Source organism: Pseudophryne corroboree, chromosome 7 (assembly GCF_028390025.1).
Source record: "Pseudophryne corroboree isolate aPseCor3 chromosome 7, aPseCor3.hap2, whole genome shotgun sequence".
Lineage (NCBI taxonomy): Eukaryota > Metazoa > Chordata > Amphibia > Anura > Myobatrachidae > Pseudophryne > Pseudophryne corroboree.
The window spans coordinates 194,038,870-194,062,642 of NC_086450.1; the positions used below are offsets into that span (position 1 = coordinate 194,038,870).

The 23,773-nt window shown below is 47.0% G+C and overlaps 1 protein-coding gene across 1 annotated transcript in view; it reads left to right on the forward strand.

Moving 5' to 3' along the window:
- USP37 (ubiquitin specific peptidase 37) overlaps positions 1-23,773 on the forward strand; it is a 221,160-nt gene that overhangs the window by 29,004 nt on the left and 168,383 nt on the right. The window contains exon 4 of the mRNA XM_063933910.1: positions 19,723-19,820. Coding sequence (XP_063789980.1) covers positions 19,723-19,820 — 98 coding nt within the window. The remainder of the gene's footprint in view (positions 1-19,722; positions 19,821-23,773) is intronic.

The window sequence follows — 23,773 nt, forward strand, 5'->3', positions numbered from 1 at the left end:
AACATTGGCCGATTCTCTCTTCTGATTCATCATTGCCCTTCACATATATGCCATCACCGATGATGGCTTATAGTAGGGGGGCAAACCTTAAGCAGCTATTGATGCGCCCCACCATGGTACCAGAAGGACGTCCTAATCTGACACGGATTATGAGCAGCAAACCGGGCAGCTACTCTTGTGGAAGCTGCACCACTTGTAGATCAATGTTGGTTGGAAAATCTTTTCCCCACCCACATTCTGGCAAGCATATTAAGATCAAATATCATCTCCATTGTAAAATGGATTATGTTATATATTTGCTCACATGTCCATGTGGACTTTATTATGTAGGGTTAACTTCACGTTGTTTCCGAGATAGAATGGCAAACCACAGAACCACCATCCGAGCTGCGCTTCAGACATTGAAAACAGATAAACCTGTAGCAAGACACTATATGCTTAATGGGCATCAAGTTGCAAACTTAAAATGCATGTTAATTGACTGGATTCCCCCATTAGATCTAGGGGGTGATCGTCTTCTATTACTGAAACAGCGTGAAAGCTACTGGATTTCAACTTTGGACACTGTAGCCCCTCGAGGTCTGAATGAACATAATAGCCTCAATATTTTTCTCTAATGATGTACAAGATCCTGGACTTTGACGGTATTTGGCAATTGATATGAAACTCTCTAAGAAGAATGTGTGTATATACATTTCTTTCTAAAAAGAACTTGTATCTAAATGATCCCCAATACCTTGTGTACAAATTCTATAATGTATGTTATTTAGTGGTTAATTTCTAGTAGCACGAATTTAGAGCTGCTAGTACATTTCAGCTCTATTTATCTCTTTTTTGAATATTTGCATGAGCATGCTTGCCTCTCTTTTATGTTTTTCGTTTATGTTTTTCTTTTTTATGTAAATATATATTTCTGTATGCATATATAATAATATTTTTTTATATATATTTTTTGAATAATGACCATTAAGCAATTGTGTATCTTGCTTAGTCTCATGGGCCCCTTGTGGACGAATACATATATTGAATATCCTCTTTTTTCCTCTCTTGCATTCTACACGGTGGCTTACATTGAAGGTATTCGTGTGTGGAACGCAGGCGCTTCCGCCTTGGTAAGGCTGGAACGCACATATGCTTCCGCCCCCGGCTGTTTCTAAGCAACGGTGATCGTGTTATTATAGTGAGCCGATATGTACATGTGGAACGCATGTACTTCCGCCCACGGCGGGTGGAACGCAATCCACTTCCGGCCGCGGCTTTACATTGGATTATATCGTTTCGGTTGTTATTTATATATCTATGTACTTGGGAGCGGTTTAACTTATTGGTACACTGCCTGTGGCTCCAATTTAGTATTATAGAAGTATGGTTTTAGCACTAATTTACGGATAATTCGATTTATGCATGAGATGACATCACTTCCGGTTTCCCCTGTATAATTGGAGCATGGGGCAGTGGAGCTACACGCAGCCATGTCCTGATGCTCGTGTATGTCTCTGCTGTCGTTTGGATTGCTGTGAGTACCTTTTAACTGTATTGGTTTGGTATATTTAATTATGATTGTTGGGTGTAGTAATCCAGATACATTTATTCCATTACAGCTAGTGTGGAGAGTTCTATACCTCCTATGATGGATATCTTTGCTGCAGATATGCTGCTTTGTCTTTGAATGAACAGTTTCATGATGGATGTCTATTCCTCTTTTTATACATTGTGAGTTTACTGAAAGACTTATTAGTGATACTGGACAGTTTGATTACCACTGTAGATCATATCTAATTGACATTGATTTTATACTCAGGTATCTCTTTGATCTATCTCCCTAACATGGACTATGAATTAATCATTGAGTGAGTTATTTGCCTCATCTGTATACACAGTGGTGACACTTATATGGTCGGATGTACTTATGCACATGGTTGTTTGGTAATATCTTTTCTGGTGTGTGCTTATTTTGGTATTCCCTGTTGGGGTGTGGCTTTTGTTGCACGGATATATGATCTAGATATACATATACACGGTACACCCGGGGGTGATTCATCTTGGTCCACATGTGGGCCCGTGAGGCATTGTTCATTGTTTTTAATATCAGATGTTTTTTGTCTTTTGTCTTTTTCTTTCTTTCACATAGTGTTTATATGTAACTTTGGATGCTGCTGTATATTGCTCGTCTTGAAAAAGATTCTGTGTCAGAATCGAAACGTCGACATGTGGAGCTATCATATTGAACATTAAAACAGTATTGTACCAAAATTGGACTTATCTCATTGTTTGGAGAGTGCCTTCCCCTCCATTGGGACTTTCTATATATTTGTGGTCTCACTGTTGCAGTGTAGCCACTGAGTGCACCCCATTGATGTTATTGATGTTGATGAGAGTGCAGGCTTAAGTACATATATATATATATATATATATATATATATATATATATATATATATATATATATATACATATATATATATATATACATATATATATATATACATATACATATATACATATACATATATACATATACATATACATATACATATACATATATATATATATATATATATATATATATATATATATATATATATATATATATATATATACACACACAGGTTGAGTCTCCCTTATCCAAAATGCTTGGGACCAGAGGAATTTTGGATATGGGATTTTTCCGTATTTTGGAATAATTGCATACCATAATGAGATATCATGGTGATGGGACCTAAATCTAAGCACAGAATGCATTTGTTACATATACACCTTGTACACACAGCCTGAAGTCAATTTTAGCCAATAATTTTTATAACTTTGTGCATTGAACAAAGTGTGTGTACATCCACACAATTCATTTATGTTTCATATACACTTTATACACACAGCCTGAAGGTCATTTAATACAATATTTTTAATAACTTGTGTATTAAACAAAGTTTGTGTACATTTAGCCATCAAAAAACAAAGGTTTCAGTATTTCACTCTCACTCAAAAAAGTCCGTATTTCGGAATATTCCGTATTTCGGAATATTTGGATATGGGATACTCAACCTGTGTGTGTGTATGTGTGTGTATATATGTATGTATATATGTATGTATGTATGTATGTGTATATATATATATATATATATATATATATTTTATAATACACACATATATCCATCTATAAATATCTGTATCTCCTATACACACCCCTATTGAACCCAATAGGGTAGAGAAATACATATGCCCGGGTGATGTAAATACATTACATATATATATCTATACACATAGTGAACCCAATAGGGTAGAGAAATACATATTCCAGGGTGATATAATAGTGAACCCAATAAATATACACTCCTAGCCAATAGGGTAGAGAAAACCTGGGTTCTGCTTAATATGCTATACTAGTGTTATGCAACTAGCCCTGAACCTTATTGAGCTGAGACACAGCTCCTGTTACAGAGCAGGCTTCCTCTATGAAATGCCCGGTAAAGGTCTCCCCTGCAGGGAGAGAACCCTCTAGGCTATAGAGCGTTGTGAGCCGTGGCCGGGGAGCGGGGAGCCCGCTGAGGAGAGCGGGATTAAGGTCCTTCCCCTCCTTATGTATCATGCACAGTACAGCCAGGCATGATACTATGTCAGTGTAAGGGAAGGAGCTTTCAGCGGCCGTGATTGAAGCGGTGAGCGGCATGCTGCAGCGGCCGGGGAGCGGAAGCGCTGAGCCCGCTGTACAGAGCGGGAGTTAGCTCCGCCCCCCCGTTTCGGCGCCAAATTTAAAACTAACCCGCTTCAGTGTAGCTGAAGCGGTGAGCGTCCTGTATCCCCCGCCGGCAATGTATGCCGCGGCCGGGAAGCGCTGAGCCCTCTGCACAGAGCGGGCGCTGTGCAGAGCAGGCTAAAGCTCCGCCCCCACCTCAATGGCGCCCATTTTAAATTTTAAGCAAAGGCTTTTATTAGAGGGGAGCCCGGATCTCTCTGGGTGAGTGCCGCCACAAATGCCCTCTATCACTCAGCACACTGCACAGTTAAATTGAGTAAATAAACAGTGGGCACACTGTAAATGTAAAATTATACAACAGTGGAGGGGGATAAATTGTACTCACCGCTGTCCCGATGTGACCCCGACACGCGCCGCACGCAGCTGTGTCCGGCCACGTATACTGTGCTGTCGGAATCTTCAGCCGACGGAGTGACCCTGACACGCGCCGCACGCAGCGGTGTCCGGCCACTGATACTCACCGCTGCCATGCTGCCGGAATCTTCTGCTGGATGGAGTGGTCCCGACAAGCGCCGCACGCAGCGGTGTCAGCCAACTCAGGAGAGCTCAGTGTCTCCCTCAGCCGGGGCCCATCCCGAGCCGCACGCAGCTGCGATGGGACCCCGCCGGCAGCTCCCGCGGTGCAGACTGGCAGTGGCAGAGCTGCCAGTCTGTGCGTGTGTGAAAGAAAAATAAAATAATAAAGAAAAAATAGAAAATTCTTCAGCTAAACCCAAGTGAACCAGCTCACCTCGGGCACTAAACTAAGACTGGCTTGGAGGGGAGATAGTAGGGGAGGAGCTAGCCACAGTGTGAGAATTTTAAAGTGCCTGCTCCCAACTACTGCCTACTATTTCCCCATTGTAACTACGCTCCAGTGGCCCCTAGTGGATGAAGGAGAAATAATATTGTGAGGTGTTCAGAATAGACTGGAAATGAGTGGAAATTATGGTTATTGAGGTTAATAAAACTATGGGATCAAAATGACCCCCAAATTCTATGATTTAAGCTTTTTTTTTATTTAGGGTTTTTTGTAAAAAACACCCGAATCCAAAACACACCCGAATCCGACAAAAAAATTTCGGTGAGGTTTTGCCAAAACGCGTCCGAATCCAAAACACGGCCGCGGAACCGAATCCAAAACCAAAACGCAAAACCTGAAAAATGTCCGGTGCACATCACTACTTTTAATTACATACTATCACAAAATCAAGAGATGTTAAAGTGAATATATCCTACCATTGAAAGCACCAAAGTGCAATATTGCAAATATACATGAATAAAATATACATAGTGACATTTACATATTTAAATAGAGCTTTGTTCAGAATGATGCCATATTCCCTCACCTTCTATATATCTGCAGTGGACGCTCAGTACCTGTGCAATGAAGTACCAGACTAGATGTTACCCCTTATAAAGGGAAAGGAGGTGATGTCATCACATATCCTATTTTGATTGGTGCACAAATAAAGGCTGATTATTAATAGTATAAACTAAACAACCTATGAATTTTATCCTCTTATCATTAGGATTGATTCACTATAATAATCCTCACCCTTATATCCACCCAATATAAGTAAAAGTTTAATTATGACCCACAATGCATTGCAGTGGTATAACATTTATTGGAGGTTTTTAAGACAAAAAGCTTTATTGCTGATCACTACTACCATTCTGGCCCATAGCAATTAAATACTCTAATGAGTCCAGCTGCTTCATTGATTGACATAATGAAAGTGCTGATCTTTAAACCCAGACTGTAAAAGTGCTGGAATGAATTATCAAAGAATAAACTTTTAATTACCTGAGGTTTGCCCTGCTGAACGATCACTACCAGTTCTAGGCGCTACCCTTCGGCCTGTCCACAGCTCAGAGGGTGTTCACGAAGGTGATGGCGGAGATGATGTTCCCACACCTGGTCCAGAGGGTCAATGTTGACCTTCATCTGGACGATCTCTTGATAAAAGCGAGATACAGGGAGCTTTTATTGCTCCATATAGACCACGCTATCTAACGTCTGTAAATTGAGAATCCACCCATGGTGTGACAGGAGTCACACCTGTAGCCAACTCAGTCACCCAGGGAGCTCAGTTCCAGGACAGGTGGTCAGCCCATGAAGCCCTACTTCCGATCAACATTCTGGAACTTCGGGCGATCTACGATGCTCTGCTTCATGCCTTCATCCAAGTTCAGTCGGACAACGCCACGACGGTGGCGTACATAAATCGAGAAGGATGGACAAAAAGCAAGGCCTGCATGCAAGCAGTGTCAAAGATACTCCTCTGGGCGGAAAGAAATGCAAGAGCAATGTCGGCAATCTTTATTCCGGGAGTGGACAACTGGGAAGCGGACTTCCTGAGTTGTCACGATCTCCACCCGGGAGAATGGGTGCACCACCATCAGGGGTTTCAGCAGATCATCGACCAGTGGGTCTGCCCACAGATAGACATGTTGGCTTCTCGACTCAACAAGAAGCTTAGCTGGTATTGCTGACGAACCAGGGACCCTCAGACGAGGGCAGTAGAAACACTGACGTCGCCGTGGCTTTACCGGCTGGTCTACCTGTTTCCTCCGATTCCGTTGATCCCAAGGGTGCTGAAGCGAATCAGGAATAAGAGTCCAGGCAATTCTAATTACCCCAGATTTTTCCTCTGTGAGCGTGGTACGCAGATCTTCTGGACATGTCCGTCGAAGACCCTTGGCCTCTGCCTTCTTCAAGGGCCGTTCGTCAACCCGGACTTACGGCGACTTCGTGTGATGGCATGGAGGTTGAGCAGAACATCCTAGCTCACAAAGGCCTTTCCAAAAAGGTTATTGTTACCATGGTTCAGGCCAGGAAACCTGTGACGTCAAACACTATCATATCTGGAGACGATATGTGACTCGGTGCGAGAAGTGCACGTATCCGCATGCAGAGTTCCTCTTGGGTCGTTTCTTAAGTTTCCTGCAGGCTGGTGTGGATTAGGGCTTACGTCTGGTATCCAGTAAGGTCCAGATTTCAGCGCTCTCAATTTTCTTCCAGAAGAAATTGACAGCGTTGCCAGAAGTTCAAGTGAATTTAGTGTTGAACTTTTCTATAGTCCTCCCGGGTTGAACCTCTGATGACTGTAGAAGACAAGTACCTCACGTGGAAGACGGTGATGTTACTGCCCCTGGCTTCTGCTAGGCTGGTCTCAGAATTGGGGGTCTTATTGTGTAAAATTCCCTACTTGGTCTTTCTCTGACGTCCTAAGTGGATGCTGGGACTCTGTAAGGACCATGGGGAATAGCGGCTCCGCAGGAGACTGGGCACAACTAAAAGAAAGCTTTTGGTCTAACTGGTGTGCACTGGCTCCTCCCTCTATGACCCTCCTCCAGACTTCAGTTAGAATCTTGTGCCCGGCTGAGCTGGATGCACACTAGGGGCTCTCCTGAGCTCATAGAAGAGAAAGTATATTTTAGGTTTTTTATTTTCAGTGAGATCTGCTGGCAACAGACTCACTGCTACGAGGGACTAAGGGGAGAAGAAGCGAACCTACCTGACTGGAGATAGTTTGGGCTTCTTAGGCTACTGGACACCATTAGCTCCAGAGGGATCGAACACAGGACCCGACCTCGATCGTTCGGTCCCGGAGCCGCGCCGCCGTCCCCCTTACAGAGCCAGAAGCAAGAAGTGGTCCGGATAATCGGCGGCAGAAGACCTCGGTCTTCAACAAGTAGCGCACAGCACTGCAGCTGTGCGCCATTGCTCCTCATGCACACCTCACACTCCGGTCACTGATGGGTGCAGGGCACTGGGGGGGGGGGCGCCCTGAGCAGCAATATAAACACCTTGGCTGGCAAATCATCACAATATATAGTCCCAGAGGCTATATATGTGATAAATTACCCCTGCCAGAATTACTGAAAAAAGCGTGAGAAGTCCGCCGGAAAAGGGGCGGGGCTAACTCCCTCAGCACACTGGCGCCATTTCTCCCTCACCGCTCCGCTGGAAGGATCGCTCCCGGGCTCTCCCCTGCAGTATCAAGCTACAAAGGGTAAAAAAGAGAGGGGGGGCACTAAATTTAGGCGCAGTATAACTTATATAGCAGTTATAAGGGGAAATAATTCAGTTAATCCCTGTATTATTATAGCGCTCTTGTGTGTGCTGGCATACTCTCTCTCTGTCTCCCCAAAGGGCTTTGTGGGGTCCTGTCCTCTGTCAGAGCATTCCCTGTGTGTGTGCGGTGTGTCGGTACGGCTGTGTCGACATGTTTGATGAGGAGGCTTATGTGGAGGCGGAGCAGATGCCTATAAATGTGATGTCACCCCCTGCGGGGCCGACACCTGAGTTGATGGTTATGTGGAAGGAATTACGTGACAGTGTCGACTCCTTACATAAAAGGTTTGACGACATACCAAATATGGGACAGCCGGCTTCTCAGCCTGTGCCTGCCCAGGCGTCTCAAAAGCCATCAGGGGCTCTAAAACGCCCGCTACCTCAGATGGCAGACACAGATGTCGACACGGATACTGACTCCAGTGTCGACGACGATGAGACTAATGTAACTTCCAATAGGGCCACACGTTACATGATTGAGGCTATGAAAAATGTGTTGCACATTTCTGATGTTACCCCAGGTACCACTAAAAAGGGTATTATGTTTGGAGAGAAAAAACTACCAGTAGTTTTTCCTCCATCTGAGGAGTTAAATGAAGTGTGTGAAGAAGCGTGGGCTTCCCCCGATAAGAAACTAATAATTTCTAAAAGGTTACTAATGACGTACCCTTTCCCGCCAGAGGATAGGTCACGTTGGGAAACGTCCCCTAGGGTGGAAAAAGCGCTCACACGCTTGTCAAAGAAGGTGGCACTACCGTCTCCGGATACGGCCGCCCTAAAGGAACCTGCTGATAGAAAGCAGGAGGCTATCCTGAAGTCTGTATATATACACACACAGGTATTATACTGAGACCAGCTATTGCTTCAGCATGGATGTGCAGTGCTGCAGCTGCGTGGTCAGATTCCCTGTCGGAAAATATTGATACCCTAGACAGGGACACTATATTGCTAACCGTAGAGCATATTAAAGACGCAGTCTTATATATGAGAGATGCACAGAGGGATATTTGCCGGCTGGCATCTAAAATAAGTGCAATGTCCATTTCTGCCAGGAGAGGGTTATGGACTCGGCAGTGGACAGGTGATGCATACTCTAAAAGGCACATGGAAGTTTTGCCTTATAAAGGTGAGGAGTTGTTTGGGGATGGTCTCTCGGACCTCGTTTCCACAGCAACAGCTGGGAAGTCTGCATTTTTACCCCATGTTCCCTTACAGCCAAAGAAAGCACCGTATTATCAGGTACAGTCCTTTCGGCCCCATAAGGGCAAGCGGGTTAAAGGCGCGTCCTTTCTGCCCAGAGGCAGAGGTAGAGGGAAAAAGCTGCAGCATATAGCCAGTTCCCAGGAGCAAAAGTCCTCCCCCGCTTCCTCTAAGTCCACCGCATGAAGCTGGGGCTCCACAGGCGGAGCCAGGTACGGTGGGGGCCCGTCTCAAAAATTTCAGGAATCGGTGGGCTCGCTCACGGGTGGATCCCTGGATCTTTCAAGTAGTATCTCAGGGGAACAAGCTGGAATTTGAGACGTCTCCCCCCCGCCATTTCCTCAAATCTGCCTTGCCAACAACTCCCTCAGGCAGGGAGGCAGTGCTAGAGGCAATTCACAAGCTGTATTCCCAGCAGGTGATAGTCAAGGTGCCCCTACTTCAACAAGGACGGGGTTACTATTCCACAATGTTTGTGGTACCGAAACCGGACGGTTCGGTGAGACCCATTTTAAATTTGAAATCCTTGAACACATATATAAAAAAATTCAAGATGGAATCGCTCAGGGCGGTTATTGCAAGCCTGGACGAGGGGGATTACATGGTATCACTGGACATCAAGGATGCTTACCTGCATGTCCCCATTTACCATCCTCACCAGGAGTACCTCAGATTTGTGGTACAGGATTGTCATTACCAATTCCAGACGTTGCCGTTTGGTCTATCCACGGCTCCGAGGGTCTTTACCAAGGTAATGGCCGAAATGATGATACTCCTTCGAAAGAAGGGAGTTTTAATTATCCCGTACTTGGACGATCTCCTGATAAAGGCGAGGTCCAGGGAGCAGTTGTTAGTCGGGGTAGCACTGTCTCGGGAGGTGCTACAACAGCACGGCTGGATTCTAAATATTCCAAAGTCACAGCTGGTCCCTACGACACGTCTACTGTTCCTGGGGATAGTTCTGGACACAGAACAGAAAGTGTTTCTCCCGGACGAGAAGGCCAAGGAGCTGTCATCTCTAGTCAGAGGCCTCCTAAAACCAAAACAGGTGTCGGTGCATCACTGCACGCGGATCCTGGGAAAGATGGTAGCTTCTTACGAAGCAATTCCATTCGGCAGGTTCCATGCAAGAACCTTTCAGTGGGACCTGTTGGACACGTGGTCCAGATCGCATCTTCAGATGCATCGGCTGATAACCCTGTCTCCAAGGACCAGGGTGTCTCTGCTGTGGTGGCTGCAAAGTGCTCATCTTCAAGAGGGCCGCAGATTCGGCATACAGGACTGGGTCCTGGTGACCACGGATGCCAGCCTTCGAGGCTGGGGGGCAGTCACACAGGGAAGAAACTTTCAATGACTATGGTCAAGTCAGGAGACTTCCCTACACATAAATATTCTGGAACTGAGGGCCATTTTCAATGCCCTAAGTCAGGCAAAACCCCTGCTTCAAAACCAGGCGGTACTGATCCAGTCAGACAACATCACGGCAGTCGCCCATGTAAACCGACAGGGCGGCACGAGAAGCAGGACGGCGATGGCAGAAGCCACAAGGATTCTCCGATGGGCGGAAAATCACTTGTTAGCACTGTCAGCAGTGTTCATTCCGGGAGTGGACAACTGGGAAGCAGACTTCCTCAGCAGGCACGACCTCCACCCGGGAGAGTGGGGACTTCATCCAGAAGTCTTCCAACTGATTGTAAACCGTTGGGAAAGGCCACAGGTGGACATGATGGCGTCCCGCCTAAACAAAAAGCTAGAAAGATATTGCGCCAGGTCAAGAGACCCGCAGGCGATAGCTGTGGACGCTCTAGTGACACCGTGGGTGTACCGGTCGGTTTATGTGTTCCCTCCTCTTCCTCTCATACCAAAGGTACTGAGGATAATAAGGAGAAGAGGAGTAAGAACTATACTCATTGTTCCGGATTGGCCAAGAAGAGCTTGGTACCCGGAACTTCAAGAAATGATCTCAGAGGACCCATGGCCTCTGCCGCTCAGACAGGACCTGCTGCAGCAGGGGCCCTGTCTGTTCCAAGACTTACCGTGGCTGCGTTTGACGGCATGGCGGTTGAACACCGGATCCTGAAGGAAAAAGGCATTCCGGAGGAAGTCATTCCTACGCTGATTAAAGCTAGGAAAGAAGTAACCGCAAACCATTATCACCGCATATGGCGAAAATATGTTGCGTGGTGTGAGGCCAGGAAGGCCCCAACGGAGGAATTTCAGCTGGGCCGTTTTCTGCACTTCCTACAGTCAGGGGTGACTATGGGCCTAAAATTGGGTTCCATTAAGGTCCAGATTTCGGCTCTATCGATTTTCTTCCAGAGAGAACTGGCTTCACTACCTGAAGTTCAGACGTTTGTTAAGGGAGTGCTGCATATTCAGCCCCCTTTTGTGCCTCCAGTGGCACCTTGGGATCTCAACGTGGTGTTGGATTTCCTAAAGTCACATTGGTTTGAGCCACTTAAAACCGTGGAATTGAAGTATCTCACGTGAAAAGTGGTCATGTTGTTGGCCTTGGCTTCGGCCAGGCGTGTATCAGGATTGGCTGCTTTGTCATGTAAAAGCCCTTATCTGATTTTCCATATGGATAGGGCAGAATTGAGGACTCGTCCCCAATTTCTCCCTAAGGTGGTATCAGCCTTTCATCTGAACCAACCTATCGTGGTGCCTGCGGCTACTAAAGACTTGGAGGCTTCCAAGTTGTTGGACGTAGTCAGGGCCCTGAAAATTTATATTTCCAGGACAGCTGGAGTCAGAAAGACTGACTCGTTATTTATCCTGTATGCGCCCCACAAGTTGGGTGCACCTGCTTCAAAGCAGACTATTGCTCGCTGGATCTGTAGTACGATTCAGCTTGCACATTCTGCGGCTGGACTGCCGCATCCTAAATCGGTAAAAGCCCATTCCACGAGGAAGGTGGGCTCTTCGTGGGCGGCTGCCCGAGGGGTCTCGGCTCTTCAACTTTGCCGAGCAGCTACTTGGTCGGGGTCAAACACGTTTGCTAAATTCTACAAGTTTGACACCCTGGCTGAGGAGGACCTAGAGTTTGCCCATTCGGTGCTGCAGAGTCATCCGCACTCTCCCGCCCGTTTGGGAGCTTTGGTATAATCCCCATGGTCCTTACGGAGTCCCAGCATCCACTTAGGATGTCAGAGAAAATAAGAATTTACTCACCGGTAATTATATTTCTCGTAGTCCGTAGTGGATGCTGGGCGCCCATCCCAAGTGCGGATTGTCTGCAATACTTGTATATAGTTATTGTTTAACTAAGGGTTATTGTTGAGCCATCTGTTGAGAGGCTCAGTTGTTGTCATACTGTTAACTGGGTATTGTATCACGAGTTATACGGTGTGATCGGTGTGGCTGGTATGAGTCTTACCGGGGATTCAAAATCCTTCCTTATTGTGTCAGCTCTTCCGGGCACAGTATCCTAACTGAAGTCTGGAGGAGGGTCATAGAGGGAGGAGCCAGTGCACACCAGTTAGACCAAAAGCTTTCTTTTAGTTGTGCCCAGTCTCCTGCGGAGCCGCTATTCCCCGTGGTCCTTACGGAGTCCCAGCATCCACTACGGACTACGAGAAATAGAATTACCGGTGAGTAAATTCTTATTTTTACGAGGACAGAGCGGAGCTCAGGACTAGTCAGCAGTTACTGCCGAAGGTCGTCTCTGCGTTCAACTTGAATCAACCTGTTGTGGTTACGTTCGGTTCTGGCACTTCTCCGGAGGAGGCATTGGATGCTGTGCGAGCCTTGATCTGTATCAAGAGAACAGCTTGGATCAGAAAGACTGATGCACAGAAAAAGGGTTGCCCTGCTTCTAAGCAGTCCATTGCTCGTTTGCTTAGGCCTACTATCCAACAGGCCTATGTGTCAGCAGCTTTACCTGTTCCACAGTCTCTGAAGGCCCACTCTCCGAGATCGGTGGCGTCTTCCTTGGAGTGTCTGCCTTGCAACTATGCCGAGCTGCTACCTGGTCAGAGGAAGAACACCTTTTGTGAAGTTCTACAAGCTTGATACCTTGGCCAAAGAGGATTCCCAGTTTGGGCAGGCGGTGCTGCAGATGTCTCCGCACATTCCCGCCCGTTCTGGAAGCTTTGGGACGTCCCCATAGTACTAATTCCTCATTATCCCTTATGGATGCTAAAGAAAATAGGATTAATTACCTACCAGTAAAACCTTTTCTCGTAGTCCATAAGGGAAATTGTGCGCCCTCCTCAGTGCGTTGATTATTTTTCTGTAGGTTTTCTCTTACGTCCTAGAGGATGCTGGGGGCTCCGTAAGGACCATGGGGTATAGACGGGCTCTGCAGGAGACATGTGCACTGGCTCCTCCCTCTATGCCCCTCCTCCAGACCTCAGTTAGATCCTGTGCCCAGAGGAGATTGGGTGCACTACAGGGGAGCTCTCCCGAGTTTCTCTGATAAAGAATTTTGTTAGGTTTTTTTATTTTCAGGGAGCACTGCTGGCAACAGGCTCCCTACATCGTGGGACTGAGGAGAGAGAAGCAGACCTACTTAAGTGATGGGCTCTGCTTCTTAGGCTACTGGACACCATTAGCTCCAGAGGGAGTCGGAACGCAGGTCTCCCCTTGCTGTTCGTCCCGGAGCCGCGCCGCCGTCGTCCTCGCAGAGCTGGAAGATAGAAGCCGGGTGAGTATAAGAAGAAAAGAAGACTTCAAGGCGGCAGAAGACTTCAGATCTTCAATGAGGTATCGCTGCGCGCCATTACACACACACACACACACACACACACACACACACACACACACACACACACACACACACACACACACACTCTCACTCTCACTCTCACTCTCACTCTCACTCTCACTCTCACTCTTTCTCTCACTCTCACTCTTTCTCTCTCTTTCTCTTTCTCTTTCTCTTTCTCTCTCTTTCTCTCTCTTTCTCTCTCTCTTTCTTTCTCTTTCTCTCTCTCTTTCTCTCTCTTTCTCTCTTTCTCTCTCTCTTTCTTTCTCTTTCTCTCTCTTTCTCTCTCTTTCTTTCTCTTTCTCTCTCTTTCTCTCTCTTTCTCTCTCTTTCTCTCTCTTTCTCTCTCTTTCTCTCTCTTTCTCTCTCTTTCTCTCTTTCTCTCTTTCTCTCTCTTCTCTCTCTTTCTCTCTCTTTCTCTCTCTTCTCTCTCTTTCTCTCTCTTTCTCTCTCTTTCTCTCTCTTCTCTCTTCTCTCTTTCTCTCTCTTCTCTCTCTCTTTCTCTCTCTTTCTCTCTCTTTCTCTCTCTTTCTCTCTCTTTCTCTCTCTTTCTCTCTCTTTCTCTCTCTCTCGCAGGGGGAGCGCCCGGGGCAGCAATAAAGCCTCTATATCTGGCATAGATACTGCGGAGGCAGTATTTCTTTCAATCACCCGCCAGTTTGTGATATTTTGAGCGGGACCGAAGCCCACCGCTGGAGGGGGTGGAGCTTGGTCTCTCAGCACTAACCAGCGCCATTTTCTCCACAGAGCTCTGTAGAAAAGCTGGCTCCCCGGTCTCTCCCCTGCTGAACACGGTGACACAGGGCTGAAAAGAGGTGGGGAGGGCACTTGTACGGCGCAGTGAGTGTATTACACAGTAATTTAATATAAAAGCGCTATTATCTGGGACATTATTTTCCAGTGTCAGTTGGCGCTGGGTGTGTGCTGGCATACACTCTGTCTCTCCAAAGAGCCTTATTGGGGAACTGTCTCCTTATACTATATCCCTGTGTGTGTGTGGGGGGGTGTCGGTACGAGTGTGTCGGCATGTCTGATGCGGAAGGCTCAGCTAAGGAGGAGGAGCAGCAGATGATTGTGGTGTCAGCAACGCCGACTCATGATTGGATGGACATGTGGAATGTTTAAATGCAAATGTGACCTTATTACATAAGAGATTGGACAAAGCAGAGTCCAGGGAAAGAGCAGGAAGTCAATCCACGGCTTCGGCTGGGTCACCGGGCCCTTCTGGGTCTCAAAAACGTCCCCTATCCCAGATAGCAGACCCTGATACCGACACGGACTCTGACTCCAGTGTCGACTACAATGAAGCGAGGTTGCACCCAAGGGTGGCAAAAAGTATTCATTATATGATTATTGCAATAAAAGAGGTTTTGCATATCACAGATGACCCCTCGGTCCCTGACACGAGGGTGCGCATGTATAAGGAAAAGAAACCTGAGGTAACCTTTCCCCCATCCCATGAGCTTAACAAGTTATTTGAAAAGGCTTGGGAAACTCCTGATAAAAAACTGCAGATTCCCAAGAAGATTCTTATGGCGTATCCTTTCCCTGCACGGGGCAGGGTACGTTGGGAATCCTCACCCAGGGTGGACAAGGCTTTAACACGCCTGTCCAAGAAAGTGGCGCTACCGTCTCTGGACACTGTGACCCTTAAGGATCCTGCTGATCGCAGGCAGGAAACTACTTTAAAGTCTATTTATGCGCATACAGGTGCTTTGCTCAGACCGGCAATAGCATCGGCATGGGTGTGTAGTGCTGTTGCAGCTTGGACAGATACCTTGTCAGCTGACCTTGATACCCTAGATAGGGATACCATTTTATTAACCTTAGGCCACATTAAAGACGCAGTCTTATATATGAGGGATGCTCAAAGAGACGGGTTCGAGAGCCAACGCCATGGCGATTTCTGCTGGGCGCGCCCTGTGGACTCGCCAATGGACGGGTGATGCCGACTCAAACATATGGAGGTTTTGCCATACAAAGGTGAAGTTTTATTTGGGGAAGGTCTCGCGGACCTTGTTGCCACAGCTACCGCAGGTAAATCTACCTTTTTGCCTTTTGTTCCCCCACAGCAACAGAAAACTCCACAGTATCAGATGCAGTGCTTTCGGTCGCGTAAGTCCAGAAGAGGTCGGGGCTCATCTTTCCTCGCCAGAGGTAAGGGTAGAGGGAAAAGAATGCCTGCAACGGCTAGTTCCCAGGAGCAGAAGTCCTCCACGGCTTCTACTAAATCCACCGCATGACGCTGGGGCTCCACTGAGGGAGTCGACTCTTCAGCCAGATCTGGGTTCTGTCAGACGTGGATCCTTGGGCGATGGATATTGTATCCCAAGGCTACAAACTGGAATTCGAAGAGGTGCCCCCTCGCCGATTTTTCAAGTCTGCCTTGCCAGCTTCTCCCCCAGAGAGGGAAGTAGTGTTCGCTGCAATTTAAAAGCTGTATCAACAGCAAGTGATTGTCAAGGTTCCCCTAGTTCAACAGGGGAAAGGGTACTATTTGACCCTGTTCGTGGTCCCGAAGCAGGATGGTTCGGTCAGACCCATTTTAAATCTAAATCCCTAAACCTGTACTTGAGAAAGTTCAAGATGGAATCGCTCCGGGCTGTGATCTCCAGTCTGGAAGGGGGGGATTTTATGGTGTCACTCGACATAAAGAATGCATACCTTCATGTCCCCATATATCCTCCTCATCAGGCGTACCTGAGATTCGCTGTACAGGATTGTCATTACCAGTTTCAGAAGTTGCTGTTTGGGCTTTCCACGGCCCCGAGGATTTTCACCAAGGTGATGACGGAGATGATGGTGCTCCTGCGCAGGCAGGGAGTCACAATTATCCCATACTTGGACTATCTCCTGATAAAAGCAAGATCGAGAGATCAATTGCAGAAGAGCGTGTTGCTCTCACTGAGAGTGCTACAACAACACGGTTCGATTCTCAATCTGCCAAAGTTACAATTGATTCCAACGACTTGAATATCATTCCTAGGCATGATTCTGGACACGGAACAGAAGAGGGTTTTTCTCCCGATGGGAAAAGCCCAGGACCTCCAGAACATGGTCAAAGACTTGCTAAAACCAAAAAGTGTCTTCATCAATGCACTCGAGTTCTGGGAAAAATGGTGGCAGCCTACAAGGCCATCCCCTTCGGCAGGTTTCATGGAAGGACGTTTCAGTGGGACCTCCTGGACAAGTGGTCCGGGTCCCATCTACTAATACATCAGAAGATTAAGCCTGTCCCCCCGGGCCAGGGTGTGTCTCCTGTGGTGGCTGCAGAGTGCTCACCTTCTAGAGGGTCGCAGGTTCGGCATTCTGGACTGGGTTCTGGTGACCACGGACTCGAGCCTCCGAGGATGGGGAGCAGTCACACAAGGAAGAAATTTTCAGGGGCTATGGTCAAGCCAGGAGGCTTTTCTACAAATCCACGTACTGGAATTGAGGGCCATTTACAACGGCCTACGACAAGTGGAGGATCTTCTTCGCGACCTACCGGTACTGATTCAATCAGACAACGTCACAGCCGTGGCTCATGTAAACCACCAAGGCGGGACAAGGAGCAGAGTGGCAATGGCGGAAGCCACCAGGATTCTTCGCTGGGCGGAAAATCACGTAAGCGCTATGTCAGCGGTCTTCATTCCGGGAGTGGATAACTGGGAAGCAGACTTCCTCAGCAGACACGATCTCCATCCAGGAGAGTGGGGACTTCATCAAGAAGTTTTTACAGAGATAACGAGTCTCTGGGGAATTCCTCACATAGACATGATGGCGTCACGCCTCAACAAGAAGCTTCGGAGGTATTGTGCCAGGTCAAGGGACCCTCAGGCAGTAGCGGTGGATGCCCTGGTGACACCTTGGGTGTTTCAGTCGGTCTGTGTTCCCCCCTCTTCCTCTCATCTCAAAAATATTGAGAATCAGAAGACAAAAAAGGGTGAAAACAATACTCATTGTTCCAGATTGGCCTCGAAGGGCCTGGTATTCAGATCTTCAGAAGATGCTCACAGAAGATCCATGGCCTCTTCCTCTCAGGGAGGACCTGTTATAACAGGGGCCCTGCGTGTTCCAAGACTTACCGCGGTTACGTTTGACGGCATGGCGGTTGAACGCCGACTCCTAGCTGGGAAAGGTATTCCGGAGGAAGTCATCCCTACTCTGATAAAGGCTAGGAAGGAGGTGACGGCAAAACATAATCACAGTATCTGGAGGAAGGATGTTTCTTGGTGTGCAGCCAAGAATGCTCCTACGGAAGATTTCCATCTGGGCCGTTTTCTTCACTTTCTACAGACAGGAGTGGATATGGGCCTAAAATTAGGCTCCATTAAGGTACAGATTTCGGCCCTATCTATTTTCTTTCAGAAGGAATTGGCTTCTCTCCCAAAAGTCCAGACTTTTGGAAAGGGAGTGCTGCACATCCAGCCTCCTTTTGTGCCCCGAGTGGCACCTTGGGACCTTAACGTGGTATTACGGTTCCTGAAGTCTCACTGGTTTGATCCTCTTCAAACGGTTGAATTTAAATTTCTCACTTGGAAGGTGGTCATGTTGTTGGCCTTGGCATCTGCAAGGCGGGTGTCCGAATTGGCGGCCTTGTCTCACAAGAACCCCTATTTGACTTTCCATGTGGATAGAGCAGAGTTGAGGACTCATCCTCAATTTTTGCCTAAGGTGGTTTCTTCATTTCATATGAACCAACCTATTGTGGTGCCTGTGGCTACGAGTGACTTGGAGGATTCCAAGGCTCTGGATGTAGTCAGGGCCTTAAAAATCTATGTAGCCAGGACGGCTCGAGTTAGGAAAACAGAAGCACTGTTTGTCCTGTATGCAGCCATCAAAGTTGGCGCTCCTGCTTCGAAGCAGACTATTGCTCGCTGGATCTGTAACACGATTCAGCAGGCTCATTCTACGGCAGGATTGCCGTTAACAAATTCGTTCAAGGCCCATTCCACTAGGAAGGTGGCCTCTTCTTGGGCGGCTGCCCGAGGCGTCTCGGCTTTACAGCTTTGCCGAGCAGCTACCTGGTCAGGTTCAAACACTTTTGCAAAGTTCTATAAGTTTGATACCCTGGCTGATGCAGTCGGTGCTGCAGAGTCGTCCGCACTCTCCCGCCCGGTATGGAGCCTTGATATAAACCCCATGGTCCTTACGGAGTCCCCAGCATCCTCTAGGACGTAAGAGAAAATAAGATTTTAAACCTACCGGTAAATCTTTTTCTCCTAGTCCGTAGAGGATGCTGGGCGCCCGTCCCAGTGCGGACAAAATCTGCAAGGCTTGTATATAGTTGTTGCTTACATAAGGGTTATGTTACAGTTGAGATCAGTCTTTTGCTGATACTGTTTTTTGTTCATACTGTTAACTGGTTGCGTATATTCCAGTTTATATGGTGTGGGCTGGTGTGAATCTTGCCCTTAGATTAACAAAATCCTTTCCTCGTATTGTCCATCTCCTCTGGGCACAGTTTCTCTAACTAAGGTCTGGAGGAGGGGCATAGAGGGAGGAATCAGTGCACACCCATTCTAAAGTTCTTTATAGTGCCCATGTCTCCTGCGGAGCCCATCTATACCCCATGGTCCTTACGGAGTCCCCAGCATCCTCTACGGACTAGGAGAAAAAGATTTACCGGTAGGTTTAAAATCTTCTTTTCTCTTATATGGTTACCTGTTCAGCTGTTGCTGTTTTGTTACCAGCCGTTGCTGGTCGTCTTCTGTTGTTGGTGTGCGAATCTCTCAACTCTTTGTGTTCCCTCTCTCAAGTATGTCCATTCTCCTTCGGGTACTATTTTACCTATAAAGGCAAATGGGAGGGGGCATAGAGGGGAGGAGCCAGCACACCCAGTGAAGAAATTTAAAGTACAGTAGCTCCTTTGGACTCTGTCTATACCCCATCGTACTAATTCCCCTACAAGAAAAGGATTTACCGGTAGGTAATTTTAAAATCCTATTTTTGTGCCTTGGGATCTGAATGTGCACTGAGGGGTAAGAGAATTGTAAAAGTTATAATATTGCTTGTTTTTCCAGTGAAACCAGCACAAGGATCAGCAAGCTTTGGTGGCATATTGGGGAACAGAAGTACTCAGATGGAAACCATCCGACCCTTGGCTATCAACCGAAACCAAGTATGCAATTTATTATATTGTTGCAATTACCAAATTTGCAAACAAATTTAAATATTGCACAAAACTATGCCTTGCCCTATCACTTTCATGGGGTGGAAATTGGAACTATTGGCAAATAACTTTTGTATACAGTTTTCACTGCATGCAGGAATATATTAACTAGACCTGTTTACTGTACTGCTAATTTATGTCTTGTGTCCTAGAAATTAGCTGTAGTTGCAGCAAGTATACCTTAGGCTGGGTATACACCAGACAGATGTTGGCAGGCCCACCGTTGTGCTAACATTGGCCAATCCAGATAAGCGTATACATTTACCGAATGGCTGCTTGATGTGTCGGTACTGTCATACAGCTAGGTGAACTGAATTTGCCTGCCCAGTTGTGACGTCAGCCTTTGCAGTAAGTGGCGGACGTGCCCATGCATGCAGTGCACAGATATATTGGCCATCGGCTGTGCTGCACAGCCAACGCGATATGTCTATGAACAGTGTTGTTACATCATTTGCATACACCCGCTGATTTGATCGCGATATATTGTCGAATATGCTTGAATAACCAATATATATTGCCCTTTTGTACCCATCATTAGGAAAGAAATGTGTTTTAAAAAAAATACATACATACATACATACATACATACATACATACATACATACATACATACATACATACATCTTAAGCCTCTAGTGTGTGTGTGTAAAATGAGCTATAACCCGTACAGTGATCGTGCTGAGAAAAATGGACACCTTGCTGTAAGAAATTGAGGTCCTACTCCACTATTTGTGTCCTATCATAATTTAGGTTTTTGAGCTCCCCATATACCTCCCCACACAGCATCGGACTACACCACGAGCCCCCACACACATGCCATGGGAAGTCACGCTCATATTGGGGGTCATTCCGAGTTGATCGTAGCTGTGTTGTTCCCCCGCTAAGTTCCTCCATGTAGAACTGGCACAAAAGGGCTTGACTAGCACTTGTGTGATGTTTTAAGCTAAAAAGCTGGTGCCATAGGAGGGGGCGGACCTACCTCAGAGCGGGACCTGAGGCGTTTCGGCGCCTTCCTCTGTTTACTGCAGCACAGACGGCGCTTCCTGATCCTCAGACACGCTGGAAATCTGGGTAGCAAAGGGGGAGAGCCGCTTGTGTACACTATATATTCTGATCCTAGTGTTTACTGTGTAATAGGGAGCTGACAGTCTCACTTGGGCTGTGCAGCTCAGGGTGTGTATATATATATACACACACACACACACACACACACACACACACACACACACACTAGGGCAGGCTTGCATTATAACTGTATGTTATTGTGCTTGCTTTGAATATGTAGAGTTCACGCTAGGCTGTTTTAGCAGGGCGCCGCTCCCTGCTCGTGCTTTTTTTTTTTAAGGACAATATCCGCCCTGCCCTTTCTGCGGCGCCCTGCTAGAACAGCCTCCTGCCCTCCCAGCGTGTAAAGATGCCGTGCGCATGCGTGCGGCATCCATTCACGCGGCGAAAGCTTGGGGGAAGCTTGCTGGGCACACCCCCCAACAGTGACGCCGCCGGCTGCCCACACCCCCTCTTTTAACGTCTTTGGGCTGAACCGCCCACTTTTATGACGTTAAATGACCACGCCCCCTATTTTGCGTGGCCACACCCATTCGTGTGCGCACACACTTGTGCCCCTCACAGTCCGGCGCCCTGCCCAACTCCTAGAGTGAACACTAAATACGGGTAAACACAAGCTGTGCAGTGTATGTCACACTAGACTCTCTCCCTTATCTAATGACTCTTTCTTGTGAACAATGCAGTCAATCTTCACAAATCAGTGAAGGGGCTAGGGGAGAGGGTCCAGAGCCCCACTGGTTAGGGTCTCTAAAAAAAAAAAAAATGTCCGATATGTCATCCCAACTCAATGCTAATGTACAGAAAACTCAGGCACTACAACAGGCTGTTGCAGATTTAGCTGCTAGGGCAGATGCACAGCCCCCCCTGCCTCATGCAGGTCCCCAGAAGCGTGGTTTACCTGCTATTCTATCTGGTGCAGATGGGGATGACCTGGACCCCGTTAGTGGGGATCCCGATGCTACTCAGGCTTTTTGAACCCCTCATTTTGGCTATAAGGGATGTTACAGCTCCCTCTAGAGGATGCTGCGTCACAGATGGTTTTCTTTGTACAAAACAAGCCTCCTGTCACTTTCCCTGATTCTACAGAGTTAGGTGACTTATTCAAACAGGCCTGGAAAATTCCAGACTAAAAATTCCAAGTGTCCAAAAAGTTTTTGCGCACTTTCCCATTTGCTCCTGAAGGTAGAAAATTTTGGGAGAAACCCCCTGGGGTGGATGTATCAGTCTCTCGCCTGTCTAAGAAGGCGGTGCTGCCTGTTCCGGGCTCCTTTACCATGAAGGATCCTGGCGATAGGAAGATAGAAACTACCCTAAAGTCGATATACATAGCAGCCAGTATATCACAAAGACCAGTCATTGCGGGTTGCTGGATGACCCATGCCATTCATTCCTGGGCCACTCAGATTCAGGCGGGCCTCTCGGTAGATATGCCTTTAGTCACTATGGTGATCCTCCTTAAACACATTCAGGACACTACACGTGTCCTCTGTGATTCATTCAAGGAGATGGGGAACATTAATGCTAGGACTTCTGCCATGGCAGTGTTGGCGCGCAGGGCTTTGCGGATGCATAATCCAAACGTAGTGTGGAATCCCTCCCCTTTTCTGGGGAATGGATTTTTGGGGTCGTATTGGATACCTGGATTTCCAAAGTTACGTCTGAGAAATCCACGTTTCACCCGTCTGGAGAGACTCTCCTATCCGGGGCAGTCTGTCCAGTCCTTTCGGTCTCACAGATTTCGATCTAAGGCCAGAGGTGCCTCCACTGCGACTAGAGGCACCAGAGTTAAGTCCAGAAAACCTGCAAGCACCAGTTCTCAGGAACAGTCCACCGGTTCTGCTTCCACTAAGGCCTCAGTATGACTGTGTCCACCCACCCCGAGGGGATCTCGAGGTGGTAGCTCGACTGCGTCACTTCAGCCGTGTCTGGGAGACCAAGGGGTTTTACTCAAACCTATTTGTGGTGCTGAAATGGACGGTTTGGACAGACCTGTTTTGAATCTAAAATCCTTGAATCCTTACTTGAAGGTGTTCAAGATGGTAACCCTGTGAGCAGTGATTGCGGGCCTGGAAGAACAGGAATTTATGGTCTCCTTGGATATCAAGGACGCTTATCTCCATATTCCGATTTGGCCGCCTCATCGGGCGTACCTGCGGTTTGAAACTAAAAAATAGTTATACCAGCGCTGGCTGTATGAGTCAATACTAGACCAATCGGCTTGTTAGAATAAACATTTATTAATCACATAAAAATATGACAATATAAAATTATTTAAAAATCACATATATGGATGTGACTTTTGTCAAAAATTAAAGCCACTGATCGCCCAATGGTTATCCGATTTGGCTGGGAGTCTCCCTTGGAAATGACAATACTGCAGCAATGTTGTTGTTCAATGTTGGCAAACCGGAGAATATTACCAGTGGTTGATCGTTGGTTAGGGCAATAGTCCCCTTTATATCGTCAGCTAGGATCTCCTAGATGTGCTGACAGGATATCCAAACCACAGAATCATATGTTGCCGGAGAGAAATGTCACTCTCCTGATAAATCAGCTGGATGTCCTTTTTAATGCTGACCGAGTGTCCACTAGACTAGAAATTGCAGTTTGCAGAATGTCACAATGTGGAAGATGATTCCATGAGTATGCCAGACCTGGAATGCAAATCCTTTGAGGGTGAAGGGGTCATGAGGTGTTTCGCTGGTGGGTATTATATGTCCAGCTTCCTCATTGACCACCTCTATACCAGCTGCTGTTGATAGCGAACTTGTACACGTCTTTTACCTGTGGTTTACCCTACTGGACAATCACTTCGAATTCCAGGCACTACCCTTCGG